Source organism: Castor canadensis, chromosome 6 (genome assembly GCF_047511655.1).
Source record: "Castor canadensis chromosome 6, mCasCan1.hap1v2, whole genome shotgun sequence".
Classification (NCBI taxonomy): domain Eukaryota; kingdom Metazoa; phylum Chordata; class Mammalia; order Rodentia; family Castoridae; genus Castor; species Castor canadensis.
In genome coordinates, this window is record NC_133391.1 from 23,050,107 (window position 1) to 23,065,519 (window position 15,413).

At 39.9% G+C, this 15,413-nt stretch overlaps 1 protein-coding gene across 1 annotated transcript in view; it reads right to left on the reverse strand.

Annotated features, from left to right (window-relative positions):
- Pde3a (phosphodiesterase 3A) overlaps positions 1 to 15,177 on the reverse strand; it is a 294,071-nt gene extending 278,894 nt beyond the window's left edge. Inside the window, exon 1 of the mRNA XM_074075932.1 lies at positions 13,363 to 15,177. Within this exon, the coding sequence (XP_073932033.1) occupies positions 13,363 to 14,241 (879 nt within the window). The 5' untranslated portion in view covers positions 14,242 to 15,177. The remainder of the gene's footprint in view (positions 1 to 13,362) is intronic.
- Positions 15,178 to 15,413: the final 236 nt, after the last annotated feature.

Genomic DNA, 15,413 nt, shown 5'->3' on the forward strand with positions numbered 1-15,413 from the left:
TGCCAAGGTCAACCAAAATAACTACCTCAAACTAGACTGAAGGATCATTCATTAAGTGGAAGAAGTAAGAAAAGTAGTCTGAGGCAAGAAGCAGAGCTGGGCACTGTGGAAGCTATATGCAAGAGGAGCACCTTGAAAAATGTGATGAAAGTTCACTACCTTCTCCAGAGGGCCTTGGCTGAGCGGTGCTACAGGCACTGCTTTCCATAGAAAATGAGCAGGAAGCCCCTGATATTAGAACTTAAGACACCATAGGTAAACTGTGAGGAGAGGAAAAGGTTAACTGAAATTTGACCATGAAAAAAAATAATTCTAAAAATAATTTTGCTTTTCAAGACAAAATGTGGCTTATGAAGGCAGCTAAAGCACAAATCAAAGTTGAAGTTCAAATCGAGTTTCTCCCTGATGGGGTTACATGTAACTGGCTCTCAACAGCATCATCAGCCATTTTGTAAACATGTTCAAGGGCTCCATTCATTTTCCAAAATGTCTCTCAGTCCTTTTCACTCAGATCATTCTTTTCTGAAGCTCCTGTGGCCACCCCTACAATAAATCTCTCTTTTCCACTGTTATCTTGTCTGACTGAAAGGTTCCTCATTTGTCAGTGAGTTTGGTTGCAGTTTTAGCACCTCTATTAAAGCATCATTTTAATAAACTTCCATGAACATCTGTATATGTTGTATGATTTGCAAGTTTTCTTTTGTAATGGAATGAAATTTTGTTGGCATTATTTTACCTTGAGCTTTCTGATACTGACTGAGCCTTAAACCTTCCAAGACATGCCCTTCATAGGCAAGGATAGATACCATCCCAGTTCAGCTGGGAAAGATATTCAACAAGAAATCATCACTTCCATTAATTTAACCTTCACAGCTTCAGAAGTATATTATTCTTATGACATAGGTGAAACCACTAAAGCTTAGAAAGTTTAAGAAATCTGTACCCATTTCAAACTTTGGTCTGAATTAGTATTTCCATTTGTTTACATTTGTGTAACAATTCACTTTTATTTAGCTCTTACAACAGCCAAATGAAAGAGAAAATGAAATTCTTAGATTGCAGATGAAGTATGGTCAGGAAAACTTCTCTAAGGTAACCTCAATGGGGGAATCAAAGTGAAAAAGTTGTGAATTCCATAGGATACAAACTACGATGTGTGTGTGTGTGTATGTGTATTAGTTTTTCAAACCTTCTTGCCTAAGTCAAGTTCTTTTTTAACTGTTAGACAAATCAGACTGCAAAAGCCAGGATTTCCTATATCATTTGAGTATTGAGAAGATTATACCATTGTATTTCTCAACAGAGACTCCTGTGGAGTTCTAGAACCTTCTGTACATTTAAATAAACCAGAATGTCTGAGGGTAGGAATTTAATAGGTTTCCCTGATGATTTTCATTCTCACTAATGTTTGAGAATTATAGCATGTAGCTCAATTTAGAGAGTGACAAATCGTGAAATTTCAAGTAGGTAAAGTCAGGCAATCCTCTTGCACACTTCAGAGGCATCAAAAGGAAGTCAATTAATCTATTAATTGGAGAGTTTACTGTTATACTTCATAACAACACTGGTTAATATGGCATGATAGTTATTCAAGAATATTTACCAGTATGAAGAAGTATGCAGACCCGGATGTGCTTGGAATGCAGCAAATACTCAACGTCAGTTAGAGTTCTGGGTGGTTTGTAATCAATTCTGGTCACACAGAGGTACAAATTCACATTTGCCATTAGGAACATTTATAAGTCAAAGTGATGAATGTGGTAGAGAACTAAAGAACAAGAATCAACGTCTTGGAAAGTAATGCATGTCAACATTAAAAGTTCTTACACCAGGAATCACCTGAGTGCTTTTGGTCAAAGGACAAATCCCGAGCCAATGCATAGCTAGCGTTCCTGCCCAGCATCCAACAGTGACTCTGGGTACCTGATGTCCCCCAGAGACTACACAACAAATATGTTTTGAAGAACTATTTATTTGATCTTGATCAAGCTTTCAGTATAAGCCAAATCCTAGCAGCATTAGTTCTGTGCTCTTTTTTATGGGTTTGTATTTTTGAATGACACTTTATTGTGTAGATAGCTCACTTATCAGTGTTCGGTCATGTCTTTACTCAGCATTCCCAGCCTGATTCTCACGCTTGTCATTAGGACCAGTTAATTGCTGGAAGGACTTCCACTGAAAACATTTAAAAGCTCTAGTTGTATTTCTCCAAAGGGGTTAAGAAGAGTCAATCCAATTATTATTCAAGTAAAAAGGAATGAAGGGAAAGGGACAAAATGAGGCTACTGTTTGATAACTGTGCTGTGTTTTAGGTCCTGTTTAGCAAAAACAATTCCAATTACAGAAAAAATAAATCACTAAGAATAAAAACAGTCACTGCTCAAGATAATACAGAAAGACACAGTTAGCTCCTTGTCCCAAAATGAAAACACAGTTAAAAGGTTTTACTCCTAATTTTTTTTACTAAAATGTCAAATAAATTCACAAATGGCTCAAGTGCAGTTTGATTATTTCAAATTCAGTTTATAACTAACTTCTCAAGTTGCCAGTTATTTTTCAAATAGAAACAATAATTAGTTTTTGAAAATAATATATTCAAAGAATTCAAACTTTCAAAGTTGTTAGTAACAGCAGTCTTCCTAGAAAATCTACTATGAGAACATTTGACATTAACAGTAAAAGAAACTTCTCACCACTAAATAAAGTTGGAAATGACTTTTTTCAAAACATTGTACATCTAAGTTCATCTAAGTTCACAATATTCTGAATAATATGCTCACAGGAAATGTCTGATTTCGGTGAGGAGATATGGCAATATCTCCAGTATTAAAACTGAAGCCACAAAATGTTTTCATTTGACTTAAAATTCCCTATTTTAACAAGTCAAGTTCTATTAAAACTTGGAGCACCACGGAAAATGATGGACAAACTAAAGTTCATTTGCTGGTTGGTTTGTTTTTGAAGTAGAGTTCCTACGCAGCCCAAGCTGACATCCTTCTGGTGATCTCCCTGCCTTGGCCTCCTGAGTGCTGGGATTACAGGCATGTACCCATCTCACTGGGGTTAAGTTTGCTTTTTGATGAATTTTCTAAACTGCTGTATTTTCACTGCATTTTGACTCTAAAATTCTGCTGCCAAACTTCTAGATCATTCAGTACTAGCACTGTAGTTGGAAGACATTTTAAATAGGCCAATTTCCCAATGTCCTCTCTGGGAGAAACTGTCTCAAGACATATTTTGTAACTGATCATAATTATAAAGATAAAATAAGGGTTGGGGGCTGGGCATGGTGGTGTACCTTGCAATCCCAGCCACGCCACAAGCAAGAGGATCATAACAGCATTGTAAAGTTAGGCAGACACTATGTCAAGAATAAAATGCAAACAAAAGGACTGGACGTGTGGCGCAAGCTATAGAGCTATAGATCACCTATCTAGCAAGCGTGAAGTCCAGAGCTTAACCCCACCACAAAAATTTTTTTAAATGGCTAGGGGTGAGGATCAAGTGGTAGAGCACTTTACTCACAAGGGATTGGCAGAAAATAAAATAGAGATGCTATTGGTTTACCTCATAGTAGACATTTCAGGAAATAGAGTCATTTAATAAGAACTGCTAATAAGAATACAGACCAATAGTGTGAAAAGGTAATAACTGAAGACCACCTGTCAGATTTTTGTGGCAGTAATGGGATGGAATAGTCAGAAAGTCAGTTTTGTCTTTCTCAGTTTACTAGCTGAAAGTGAAAAAGACTTGAATTTTTATTTTTCTAAAACTGTACCCTAATTTCAAAGATCTTTCTTAAGTTTCTACTACCATGATCTTGGTGGTAGCTTTGGTTATTTTCAGTTGACACTGTGAGTTAAAAATAAATGTATCAGACTCGTGTTGAACACGGGATTTCCTACGAGAGGGGCACAGTCAAATTCAGTAACCTAAGTGACATATCCAAGCAAGTATTTTGAAAAGAAACAAAAAGGCAAGTGCTACATGAAAAATGTAAGTTCACAGATTTCTCAACAATCTATGTCTTTCCTGCTCTCTTTAGAAGTCTCCTTAAAACAATTTAGTCACTACACTATCTCAGGAATTTGGGAGATAAATCCTTCATTTAACAATCATTTATTTCTTTTCCATCCATGTACCTGCCAACCAACACCTACAAATAGCAAGGCACTGGATCAAAATTTTCCACAGGTAATGTTTATGGTTAAGACAAGGATGCTAAAATATTGAATTTCTTTCATAGTGAGAACTGTCGTAACCTAACTCTGATGTTAGTTCCAGAGCCTAGAAAGCAAATTCTTCCAAGCAGCACATGCAGCTCAGCAAGCCCTCTCCTTCCCAAACTGGGATTGCTTCTGAGGCAGGACCCTGAAACACTGACCCCCAAAATGGGGAAGTTTCACACCATGATTCCCTCTTAATTACATACATTGTCAGTGGACCTGTTAATCTCATCCTCTGAAACCCTTCGTATAGCAACTAAAAAACTAGTTCCTTTGTGTTCGAATCACCTTAAAAATGCGCTAAGGATGCATGCTGACTCTACAAACTAAAACATTTCTCCCAAATGCTGTCTCTGTGACATCAAACTCACGTTAGGTTTGTTGACATGGATTACAGCTGGAGAGGAGGAGACACTAGCCACAAACACAGCATCAATATTCAGTTATTATTTCAGGTGATGGAAAATCTTATTAAAATCCTATTAACCAGAAACCACAATATTCTGGCATAAAATTATTTCAGTATCTTACAAGTTATTGTGAAGGACAGAAAAGCATTCCTTAATTTTTAAACACATTCTGAGGAAGAAGAATCTATTAGGTAAAAAGAAGAGAAAATAGGGAGGGAGGGCAGACGGGAGAGAGAGAGGAGGGGAGAGAGAGGGAAGGGAGGGAGGAAGAGGAGGAGAGAGAGAGAGTGGCAGGAAGAAGGAGGAGGAGGAGGGGAAATAGGGAGTGGCTGATAAGGAATAAATTTAAAGCATCTTCAAAATAAGCCAGGGCAAATGACCAGTTACATTCAAATACAAACTCTTTCAAGTAATAGATGTGTATTACAATGATATTTTATTCTCCAGCTACCTCCTTCCAGAAGTCTAAAGTTAGCCAGCTTCAGCAGGTATGAATTTATTCAAATATACTTCTCCATTTACTATGATTCTATTGTCTTTGGTATTTCTAATTTATTTCCTAAGCAATTTGTGAAAATCTAGATATCTTACTATTCTTCTTCTGCAAGGCAAAGATAAATAAAATGCCTTGACCACAAAGCCACTGCAAATATCACAGGGAGATAAAAACCTTTAAACCAAAATAAATGCATTCCTTTAAAAAAATCTACATATCTACGTATATGTACACAAAAGAACATGCCATACATAAAAAAAAAGCTCATGAAATTTCCACTTAAAACCGGAGCAATGTCTAGAACTAATGAATTCAGAGAGTTTGAGGACAGGTGATAGAAGAAACATGACATTAAACATTCTAGACTTTTTCATCTGAAATCAGTTTGACATCACAACCTGCGAGGTGAACTCTCAGAATGACTTCAAATCTAAAACCCCATAGAGAAACCCCACACTGTCAAAACCCGTCTGTCCTCTCTAGACACCACGGGGACCATTTTCATTCTGTGCCACCACAAGACTGTTTGCAGAGAGAAGGTGAGAAGTCATCAGCCCTTACAGACACTCATCATTTTCACCCATTACAGCCACAAGCAGCTTTGTTAGTTTAGTTTCCTGAGTTACAAAGATAATGGCCTGCACTAAAAAACACAAGCACTTTCATCTCCAAAGAGACATTAGATAACCAAATTACAATCAATCACCAGGAACTTGTGATGTCTTCAACTGAAGACACAAGCAATCTCTCTTACATATAAAACTATGAAAGGCACACCCATAATTAATGGAAATATTGATACTGTGTTATAAATCAGATTAACAAAGATCCTTCATTAAGGACTCTGCAATTCCCCAATCCCATCCAACTAAAATAATACTTTTAAATACGTACAATGTCAAATGAAAAAATGGGGAGAATAGAAGTGTCAATTATTAGTTGGGCAAAAATGGCGTATCAAGGTTACACTCAAAATCTGATTATTAAATGCCACCATTAAATCTACACAGATTTTATTAGAACTAGAGGTGACATTTAGGTGCACATCTCTCATCAAAATGTACAGCTCACTGTTCACTGTGGTGAATGTAGCCACAAATGTTGACTGAACAGCTCAAATGTGGCTAAACCAAATCGAGATTTGCCTTTTTAAGTATAAAACACATCTCAGAGAGTTAGACCTGGTGTGAAAAAGAACATAAAATATCTCAGTGTTTGCATTGATCACATGTTGATGCGATAGACTAGGTTAAATAAAGCCTACTGTTCTTACACCCATTTTTACCTCTTCTGTGACCATTAGAAAATGCAAAATTGTGTATTTTTTGTTATATTTCTACCAAGTAACACTAATCTATATGTTTACAGAACTGTTCTCATCAAAGCCACTGGGGGACACTGTCTCTCCACTACATTGATAAAACCAAAGCAATTTCCTGGCAGGGGGGAAAAAAATCACACAAGTATACATATGCACACATAAGTAACAAGTACACACACGTACATACACACATGTGTGTTACCTTCCAGAAAATATGCGCCCCCTAAAACCACTCATCTTCTTGGTTAAAAGAATGGGTACCCTTAAATATTTGTATTTAGGGACTGGGTACACTAGTAAACTTTAAAATCATTGAAAATCCACTAATAATAAATGACAGCTCTAATAAAATCAACCATGCAGAAGCTGTTCATTCTGTGACCTTTCCCAAATAGCTTTGTAATCTCTAAGCAGTGATGTTCTCCATGACCTCCTCTAATCTCATATCCCATTTGCTTACATTTTAATGGATTTCTAAGGAAACCAGGCACATTAATTTAGGTGAACACAAATAATTAGATGTCTTTGCTAACTAAGAATTGTTTGACTGATAATGGATCATTTTTTTGCCTTGATTTTGAAATTCTGCACATCTTTAAATCAATTTATTGACAATCTAAAATGGAAAGAATATCAATTTTAAGCTGCCACTGTATACTTTTCTGTGACGAGATGAAGACTCCCACCAAGTCAGACTTTTCATTGCAATTCATATTCACTTATGGGCCAAAGTCAAGGCTAACATCATCCAGGGGGTATCAAATACTATTCGATTCATTACAAGGGTTTGAAAAAATGTGATGTTACCTGTACATCATACATGATACTAAATCTGATTACTCAATATTCTAATTCCAAATGAGAATTTAGAATTGGCTCCATGTGTAAATCACAAATGATACCAAGGCTGAAAGTTGCCAGCCTGACTCCTTTCCTGTTTCTTCCCCCAGCAGTAAACCCAGGTGAAAGAGGCTCTGTACAAAAGCTGTTTTGCCTTTGGCAGTCTATATACATTTAGGGGGCTCTCCTTCAGTTTCCTTCTCTCTAAAACCAGACTAATTTGGAGCTACTCTCAACAGTCTGGTACAGAATTAAGCACTTTAAGACCATTACAACCAGTTACTTATGATTAAAACTTACCTAAAGATATGAAAACAGGGAATTGCTGTGACATGTCCTGACCCCAATAATATATTTTATCTTTATTTCAGAATGTGCTAGAAGTATATACTAGATGGATTTCCATTACAAAGCAATTTCTTTGTATCTTCAAATGTAAAGTTGCTCAAAACCCAAACCATTTATGGTCAACGGTTTTGTAATGAAGACCTTCTGAAAATCGATAACATGCTAGACATTTTCCCCATAAAAATGAAAAATAAAATTTTGCACCTAATTTCAGAGAAGAGACCAACATGTCCCAGATTCAGGCTAAGATCTCCTCCATCTATTGTCTCAGTGGATGTTTAGGTATTTTACTGTGATTTCTTCTTTTCTTCTTGTGACACTTCATTCCCCTAGCAAGGCTCTCAGTTCTGGAGAGACAGAAGCTGTGCCATAGCTGTGTGTGTATAGTTTTTGCATAATATTTAGCACAAGGATTAATGTACAAATAAACTGTGTTGGTTTGACATTTGACATTGATAGGTTGACTGACTAAAGACTTTTATGGTCTTCTTTTAAAACAGTACCATATTTAGGATGAGATGGTGTGGCCAACTAATACATGTGACAATTGTCCTCTGACCTACAACTCAGATACAACTTTCAGACCTTTTTCACCCTGTGATAAAATCTGTGTATTTTATGTACAGAATGGTGCAAACACAAATTCTCAGTTTAAAGTTAAAACAAGTCCCAAGTGTAGCCTTATTACAAAAAAAGAACCTTAAAAAATACTCCCAATAGTAAAGTACATAAGGTACATATAGGTGATTATTAAATGGATGTATTATCTAGACAAAGGAACAGTGTTCACTGGAATATTAACAGAACACACTTTTAGTATAAGAACATGGAGATTTTGGACTTGCTGAAGGTCTTCAGAATTATTTGATAGAATTTTTAAGATATGTAGAATCCAAACATAAATTTGAGTTTTCAGTTTGTATAAGGATTTTTTAGAGGTTATGGTTATAAATATCACAGAAGGGAGGAAGGAGGAAGACTCCACGGATCAGGAGATACACAAGAACTAAGTAAACAGATCATCATATACATGGAAGGTTAGGTATCACTCCACAGAGCTGAAGAAACCTTTCCCCTAGTCCAACACAAAGGTAAGAGTTCAGCATATCAAAATCCCTCAGGTACTACATGACACAATGGTGAGCTGATCATCTACATACATCCAGGAAGGCACATCTCACAAAAATGTTATAGGAAAAGTACAGCTCCAGCCCCAATCCCCAAACAAGCTCATTCTTTTTATAGATTAAATAGTATAAATTTTCAATGAATTCAACATAGACTCTTTATATCTGCTGGGATACTGCCAATCTATTGAAAATCTTAAAATACAAGCATACTTACAGGCATCCTTCTAATTTTGAGCTTTAAAAACATCCTTCCTCGACATAATCAATAAGAATGTATTGAAAACTGAAGTAAAATTAGATTTTGTGAGGCCTTTACTTGAGTCCTAAAGAGATTATTCTCAGAGCTGAATTTCCTAATACAACAAATTCACACAAATGTCACTACAGATATAATAAATGTTGTTTCAAGCCAGTGTCACTCAGCCTTGCCTGCCTGCACACCCCCATCCCCCGGACTTTTCAAAATGCATTTCATACACAGAGTCACTGTTCTGGTTGTTTATTTAATTAACATGACAGCCTAGTATACACAGCATTTCTTTCAGGTCTACAGTTTTAACTTTTTACACTTCATACTCAATACAGAAAGAGTAAAATGACTGTTTTCACTCCTTCCAACCTCTAAATTTATATAGATTCACTGACTATTTCTGTCAGTTGAAACAGTTAGTTTCTCCTGGGTATTGAGGGGGTAGGGGGGAGAGGGAGGGGGCGGGGTGGGTGGTAAGGGAGGGGGTGGGGGCAGGGGGGAGAAATGACCTAAGCCTTGTATGCACATATGAATAATAAAAGAAAAATAAATAAATAAATAAATATCTGTATTCACAAAGTAAAATTACAATTTTTAAAATCACAGGAAAACAAAACATTTCCCTCACCTTTCCCAGAGGATAAGAAAATCTTGTTGTACTTTCAGAAGTTGACATGAATTAATTTTAATTCTGTCACCAAGTCGTAAATAATCAGTACTGCTCATTGTATGTACATAAACTTAGTAATACTATGAAATGTGAGAGGAGTTACCATTTTAAAGTCTATGATAATTTCTGAAACTCAATTTGAGAAATATATTATACTAAAACACATTTAGAAATTTAAAGTATAATACATTCTATATGTTCAGGAGAAATATGTTTGTATTTTACATCTGAAATATAAAAGCAAATAATTTATACTTTCACCAATGCTAGCACATAGCCAACCATATGCCCACAAACCAACGCACCGTCAAAAACCATATCCATTAATCCTATTTATTTTTGCTTGAAAATATCTTTCTCACACCTGTGATAAAAACATGACTCATAAAGGGCAAAATCTTGATTCTTCTTTTAATAACAAACTAACATTCCTGCAACAGTACATTCATTAGTGGGAAAGACATTTGATTGAAAGCTTAGAGAAACAGTCATGGGAAACCATTTCAGTTTTTGATTACATAATACAAAGCAGGTTTCTTATACATATCTGAATGATGCTATACACATTAGAATGAATTTTGTCATTAATAGGCTATATATGGGCTGGCAGTGTGGCTCCAATGTTAAAGCACCTGCCTAGAAGCATGAGACCATAAATTCAACCCCCTGTACAGGTAAAAATATGAAAAGAATTCTGACATTAAAGTCACAATCAGTCTTGAGGATACTGGAAACCAAAAGCCACAAAGATGCTATAAACTTTGTTCCTTACTTAAAGATACTTTTACTTGCATTCCCAGACACACCCAAGGCCTGATTCATTCTATGACCCAAAACTAGACCTAGTTCTTCTGTGATTGAAGTTGTCTTTATCATCAGTGCCTCAAAACGCAATTCTATATGGACTATCCCAACTATAGACGTCATAATTTTATAGACTTAAGATGGAAGGAAGGAAAGGAAGGGAAGGAAGGAAAGAAGGAAGACAGGAAGGAAAGGAGGAAGGAAGGAAGGAAAGGAGAGAGGGAGGGGAGTTTGTGAGTTAGTTTGTCTTATGAAAATTTTATCATAAATATTCTTTGTCCTTTGCAAATTGAGAGCCACTTAAGAGAGAGAATTGATATGCAAGTGGCCACTGTCATCCTTATGGAGAGAAAATGCTAAAATTCTCTCACCTTTAAACTGCAGAGTGAGCAGCATCGAAATGAACTCCCAGGGGCCTGTGTGCTTTGTCTTTCACTACTCTTCAAAATCCATTTGTTGCCCAGGAGTACTATCCTGAGTTCAGAGTAGATGTCCTTTCAGAAAAGAACTAACCTGGTCGCGTTCAGAGGAAGGTTACATGTTCCTTTTATAATTATTTTGATTCTTGACTTCATAAAGTATGCAAATGACACTGGTACACTTTGCACCCTTAATCAGAAGTTTGTTTCCTTATGATAAAATAGATAAGCCATTTACTATATGGCTCCTGAACTTTTCACATAGTTAGGCTAACGTCTGAGATATCTCTCTATTTCGTAAGGTACTACCCCTTGTCAGTTCCCACCCAGTCCCCGCAATCATGCTCAGCAACAATTTTAATGGATCATATATAAAAACCAGTTTTCAGTGACACACACACCCATGATCTCATTAAAACTTGAAGGGTCTAAATTTCTGCTAAATATTATTTTGTTTTTCTATCAACCATAAGAGATAAAGTTTCTTACTTTAGAGCATCCTTCATAAATACAGCCTTTAAAAAATAATCAAAGAAATTTGTCAACATAGTTTGCAAATATGTATGCATTTCTCAACAGCATTAACCAGTAAAACATGTTAAAAAGTCATGCTCACTTTATTTCCTCCTAAGTATACAGACTAATCCAATTCTTCATTTACCAATTGAAACCAAAGGAAACCAATAAAATCTGTGGGTTAATTAACACGGCTGGTCAATCTTATCATAACTCCCTCAAATGTTAATATGAAATTTCAAAAACTTAATTTCAGAGGTTAAGTGATATTAATTTGGAGTCAGGTTACTTATGATTACATCCAGATTTTTCTTAGAAATTATGGTTCAATTTTTTTCCAAGAACCACATCACATGTCCTTGTAAGTTAAAGAATAGTGTTCTAAACATTTAAATCAGTGGCATTTTCATTGAAGACATTTTCTTCTGAAATCGTGAAAATAAAGTATGCTTTTGCCCTCACTAGTTTACCCATAAATAGATAACTGACTTTATCTCATCGAGGTCCAAATTTCTACCAGAACTAAACATCAGACCTTGGCCTGTTTCTTCCTTTATTCTTGGAGTGAGTTTAAATCCAAGAAATATTTGTTTTAGTTAAACAAAAAACTAAATAAGTATATTTGTTTAAAAAGAAACAGAGACACGATACTGTCATCCACTCTGCTAAATAATGTCACACAACCACAGATCTGTGTAATCAACTCCATTTCAGAAATAAACTAGCTACTCCCACCATATGGTAACTGTTATTTCTTCGAAATACCTAAATGATTATCCACAGAATAACCTAAAATGAAAAACCTTACTATATCCCAGTATTTTTTTTTCACTCTGCAAAGTTGCCCTAGTGGTGCCATGGGTAGGCATAAATGTAAATGGGGGGAAAGTCAATTTCCATTTGCTGCACAGAACCAGTTTTCAACACCCTCCACCCTTCATCAAGAGTTAAATCATCTAGCAGAGAATTGAACAAGTATGCCTTTTCAGGTACAAATTGTATTTCAAACTGGAATTTGTCCTTTCATATGAAGCAACTATTCCATGGTCTTAAAACACTTCATGTCAACAAGACCAGTTCCCCAAACTGACTAAACTTTTATTTACAAGTTCACTCATAATTCCAGATTCCTCCACCTCCTCCTTCCTGAAAGATACATTTTTATCACCAGCAATCTAGAAATGCTCTCCTGAATTAATATTTCCTGTAAAACCTGAAAAAGTCCATTTGAATTTTTAACTACCCACTTAAGTAAACACTCAAGAAAAAAAATAGCTTTTTAGTTGATAATAACATCACAATTTTGAATATTCTTCCGCAAGTTTAAAGTTTCTGTTTAGGATACAAACACACTGGCATGTAATCACGTCTGCCGCTAAATTCTATTTAAAAATCAAGCTGGTCACCCTCGGAGGCAATCCTCCCGAGTAAAACTTCACTGCAAAACCGGAAAGTGTGCAGCTATCCCTCACCTCCAAGGATGGCTTGCTTTGCTGTAGACTATTTTTAGTGGTTTTCAGAAATATTTACCTGTCACTATAAGAAAGAAATTTCATTTAAAAATAGGAAAACTCCATGCTCTAAAAATCACCCAATGCTGCAAAACTAAACCTAATTTTAAAATTTCTGCTAATGGAGGGAAGCCTGAGAGTCCTTCAACGTGCTGAGAAGCCTTACACACCAGGTGTAAATCAGTTGACCCAGCTGTGGGAGAGTTGTAAATGCTATTTCGTTTTGAGACTCCTTCGTGTTTCTGCTGCTCAGGTTATAAAATACTCTACTACTTTCTTTCTTACTAAGGCCAAAGTTATGCACTTTCCCAGGCTCTGGTCCCTGCAGCTGCTGGCGCTGGTTCTTCCACTTTGCGCAGACAGACCGCGTCCCAGGGTTCCGAGCCTCCCGGGGACCCCAGGTTGGCGGCGCAGCGCTTACCTGTTCCCTGGGTATACAGGGCAGGGAGGTCCTCCGGTGCGACTTGCTGCCACAGCCCGACATCTCGGCGGACACCACGGAGCTGGACCTCCTCCTCCTCTTAAACACGGGGATGTCTTCCTTGGTCCCAGCGATCCGCAGGGACCCCAAATGCTCCTTGGGAGCCGCCCCCACGGACTGCGGCAAGATTTGCTCCAGGTACCCAGCCAGGAGGATCCCCAGCACGCCGGCCAAGTACGCCAGGTAAGGTCTCCAGGCGACCTTGAACCTCTCCAAGGAAGTGAGGGACACGGTCCTAACCGCGCTAGTCAAGGCGATCATGAGGACGCCCAGCCTCAGCCTCAGCAACAGCCATGTCGCGGCGGTCAGGCAGCTGAGCACCACCCCCGCGGCGGGGAGCGACAGTAGGCGATCCTCCCCGACGCCCAGCCCAATCTGGACGAGCGCTTCCCCCCCGCAGCAGGCGGCCAGCAGCGCGACGGCCAGAGGCAGGCGCACCCCGGCGCGCAGGAGGTACAAGCCCATCCAGAAGAAGGCGCCCAGCAGACTGACGAGCAGCGCCGAGGGCTGCAGCCAGGGGCTGAGCTGCGCGCCGCCCCCGGGGGCGCCTCCCCGAGCGCCAGGGCCGACGCCCCCTTCTGCGCCCGGGCCCGCCACCTCCTTCCTGGGCTCCGGCTCGCAGCCGATCTCCCCGCGGACCAGCCGCACCAGCAGCGCCAGCAGCAGGGACGTCGAGCCCGCGCACAGCCCCCAGGAAAGTTTCCCCGCGCGCCGGAGCGGCTGCAGCGCCGAGGCTCCCCAGCAGCCGCGGCAGCCCGAGCCCTTCGGGGAGGTAAAGTCCCCGCCCGCCACGGCGGCCTCGCCTCTGGACACTGCCATGCTGTGTGTGGTGGGTGTGTGTCCCTCTTCACCGAGTCCCCAAGCTGTCCCGGTGCGCCCACCGCCACACACGCGCGTACCAAGTCGCACTGCCCAGTCCCACCCTCGGATGTCGCCTCTGGTCCCCAGGCCCGGGATCCATGCGAAGTTGCAGCTTTCCAGCAACTCCTGCAGAATGCCTTGATGTTCCAAAGAGACTTCTTCAAGTTCAAAGCGAGCAAGATCAGGCTCTGACTTTTCGCTCTGCGCTCCACTCTCAACCTGATTTATACCTTCCGGGGTCTCTAACTACTTGAAAATTTTAAAAATTGCCCAGTGCATCCAGCTCTCAGGGGCCGCGGACGCCTTAGGAGCCCGGGGCGCTGGGCGAGCGCAGGGCCATGGCCGGAGAGGCGCTGCTGCGCGCCCGGCCCGCGGCGGAGGGAGGGAGGGAGGGAGAGCTGCCTTCCTTCTCCTGCAGCTCGCTCGCTCACTCGATCTCTCCGTCTCTTTCTCTCTCTCTATCACTCTTTCTTTCTCCTCGGCCAATCCTTCCCGGCGCGGCCCCAGAACGCGAATCGCCATTCCCTGGGGCGAAAAGCAAAACCTCCCCCGCGTTTGTCCGTCCAGTTCATGGCAGAGGGTGGAAAAAACGGCCAAGGGACTGAGAAATCGTCCAGAAGTTGCTGAGTTCCGTCCTAGAGAGACAGACAGACCCAGGGAAAGGAGCGGCTGCGGCTGCAGAAAGGAGAGAGGGAGAGAGGGAAGAGGGAGCTGGAGAGGAAGGGAGGGAGAGTGGAAAGGAAGGGAGAGACGGGAGAATGAGATTTGCTTTTTAATTTTTTTTCCTTTCTTTTTTGGAGCAAGGTTAGTGGTGGTTTGCAGTTTTGCACAAGGGAAGCGAGTGAGACGACTGCTTAAAACTGTGAGGAGGCAGCTGGAGTGAGTGATCGCAATCCCGTCTGCTTGCTTGCTTGCTTGCTTGCTGGCTGGCTTGCTTGCTTTAAGGCAACTCCCTAGCAAAACTCGCTCAGCCCACCTCCCGCCCCTCCCCGAAGGAGGCGCTGCCCTGGGCTCCATCTCTCCTTCCCCAAGCTCTGTGCTCAACCTAAATGTCCAGCCAGCGCACCGCCAGCTCAGGGGGGACGGGAACGCCGGGATGGGGGCGGGGGGAGGGCTGCGGCTGGTGCTCA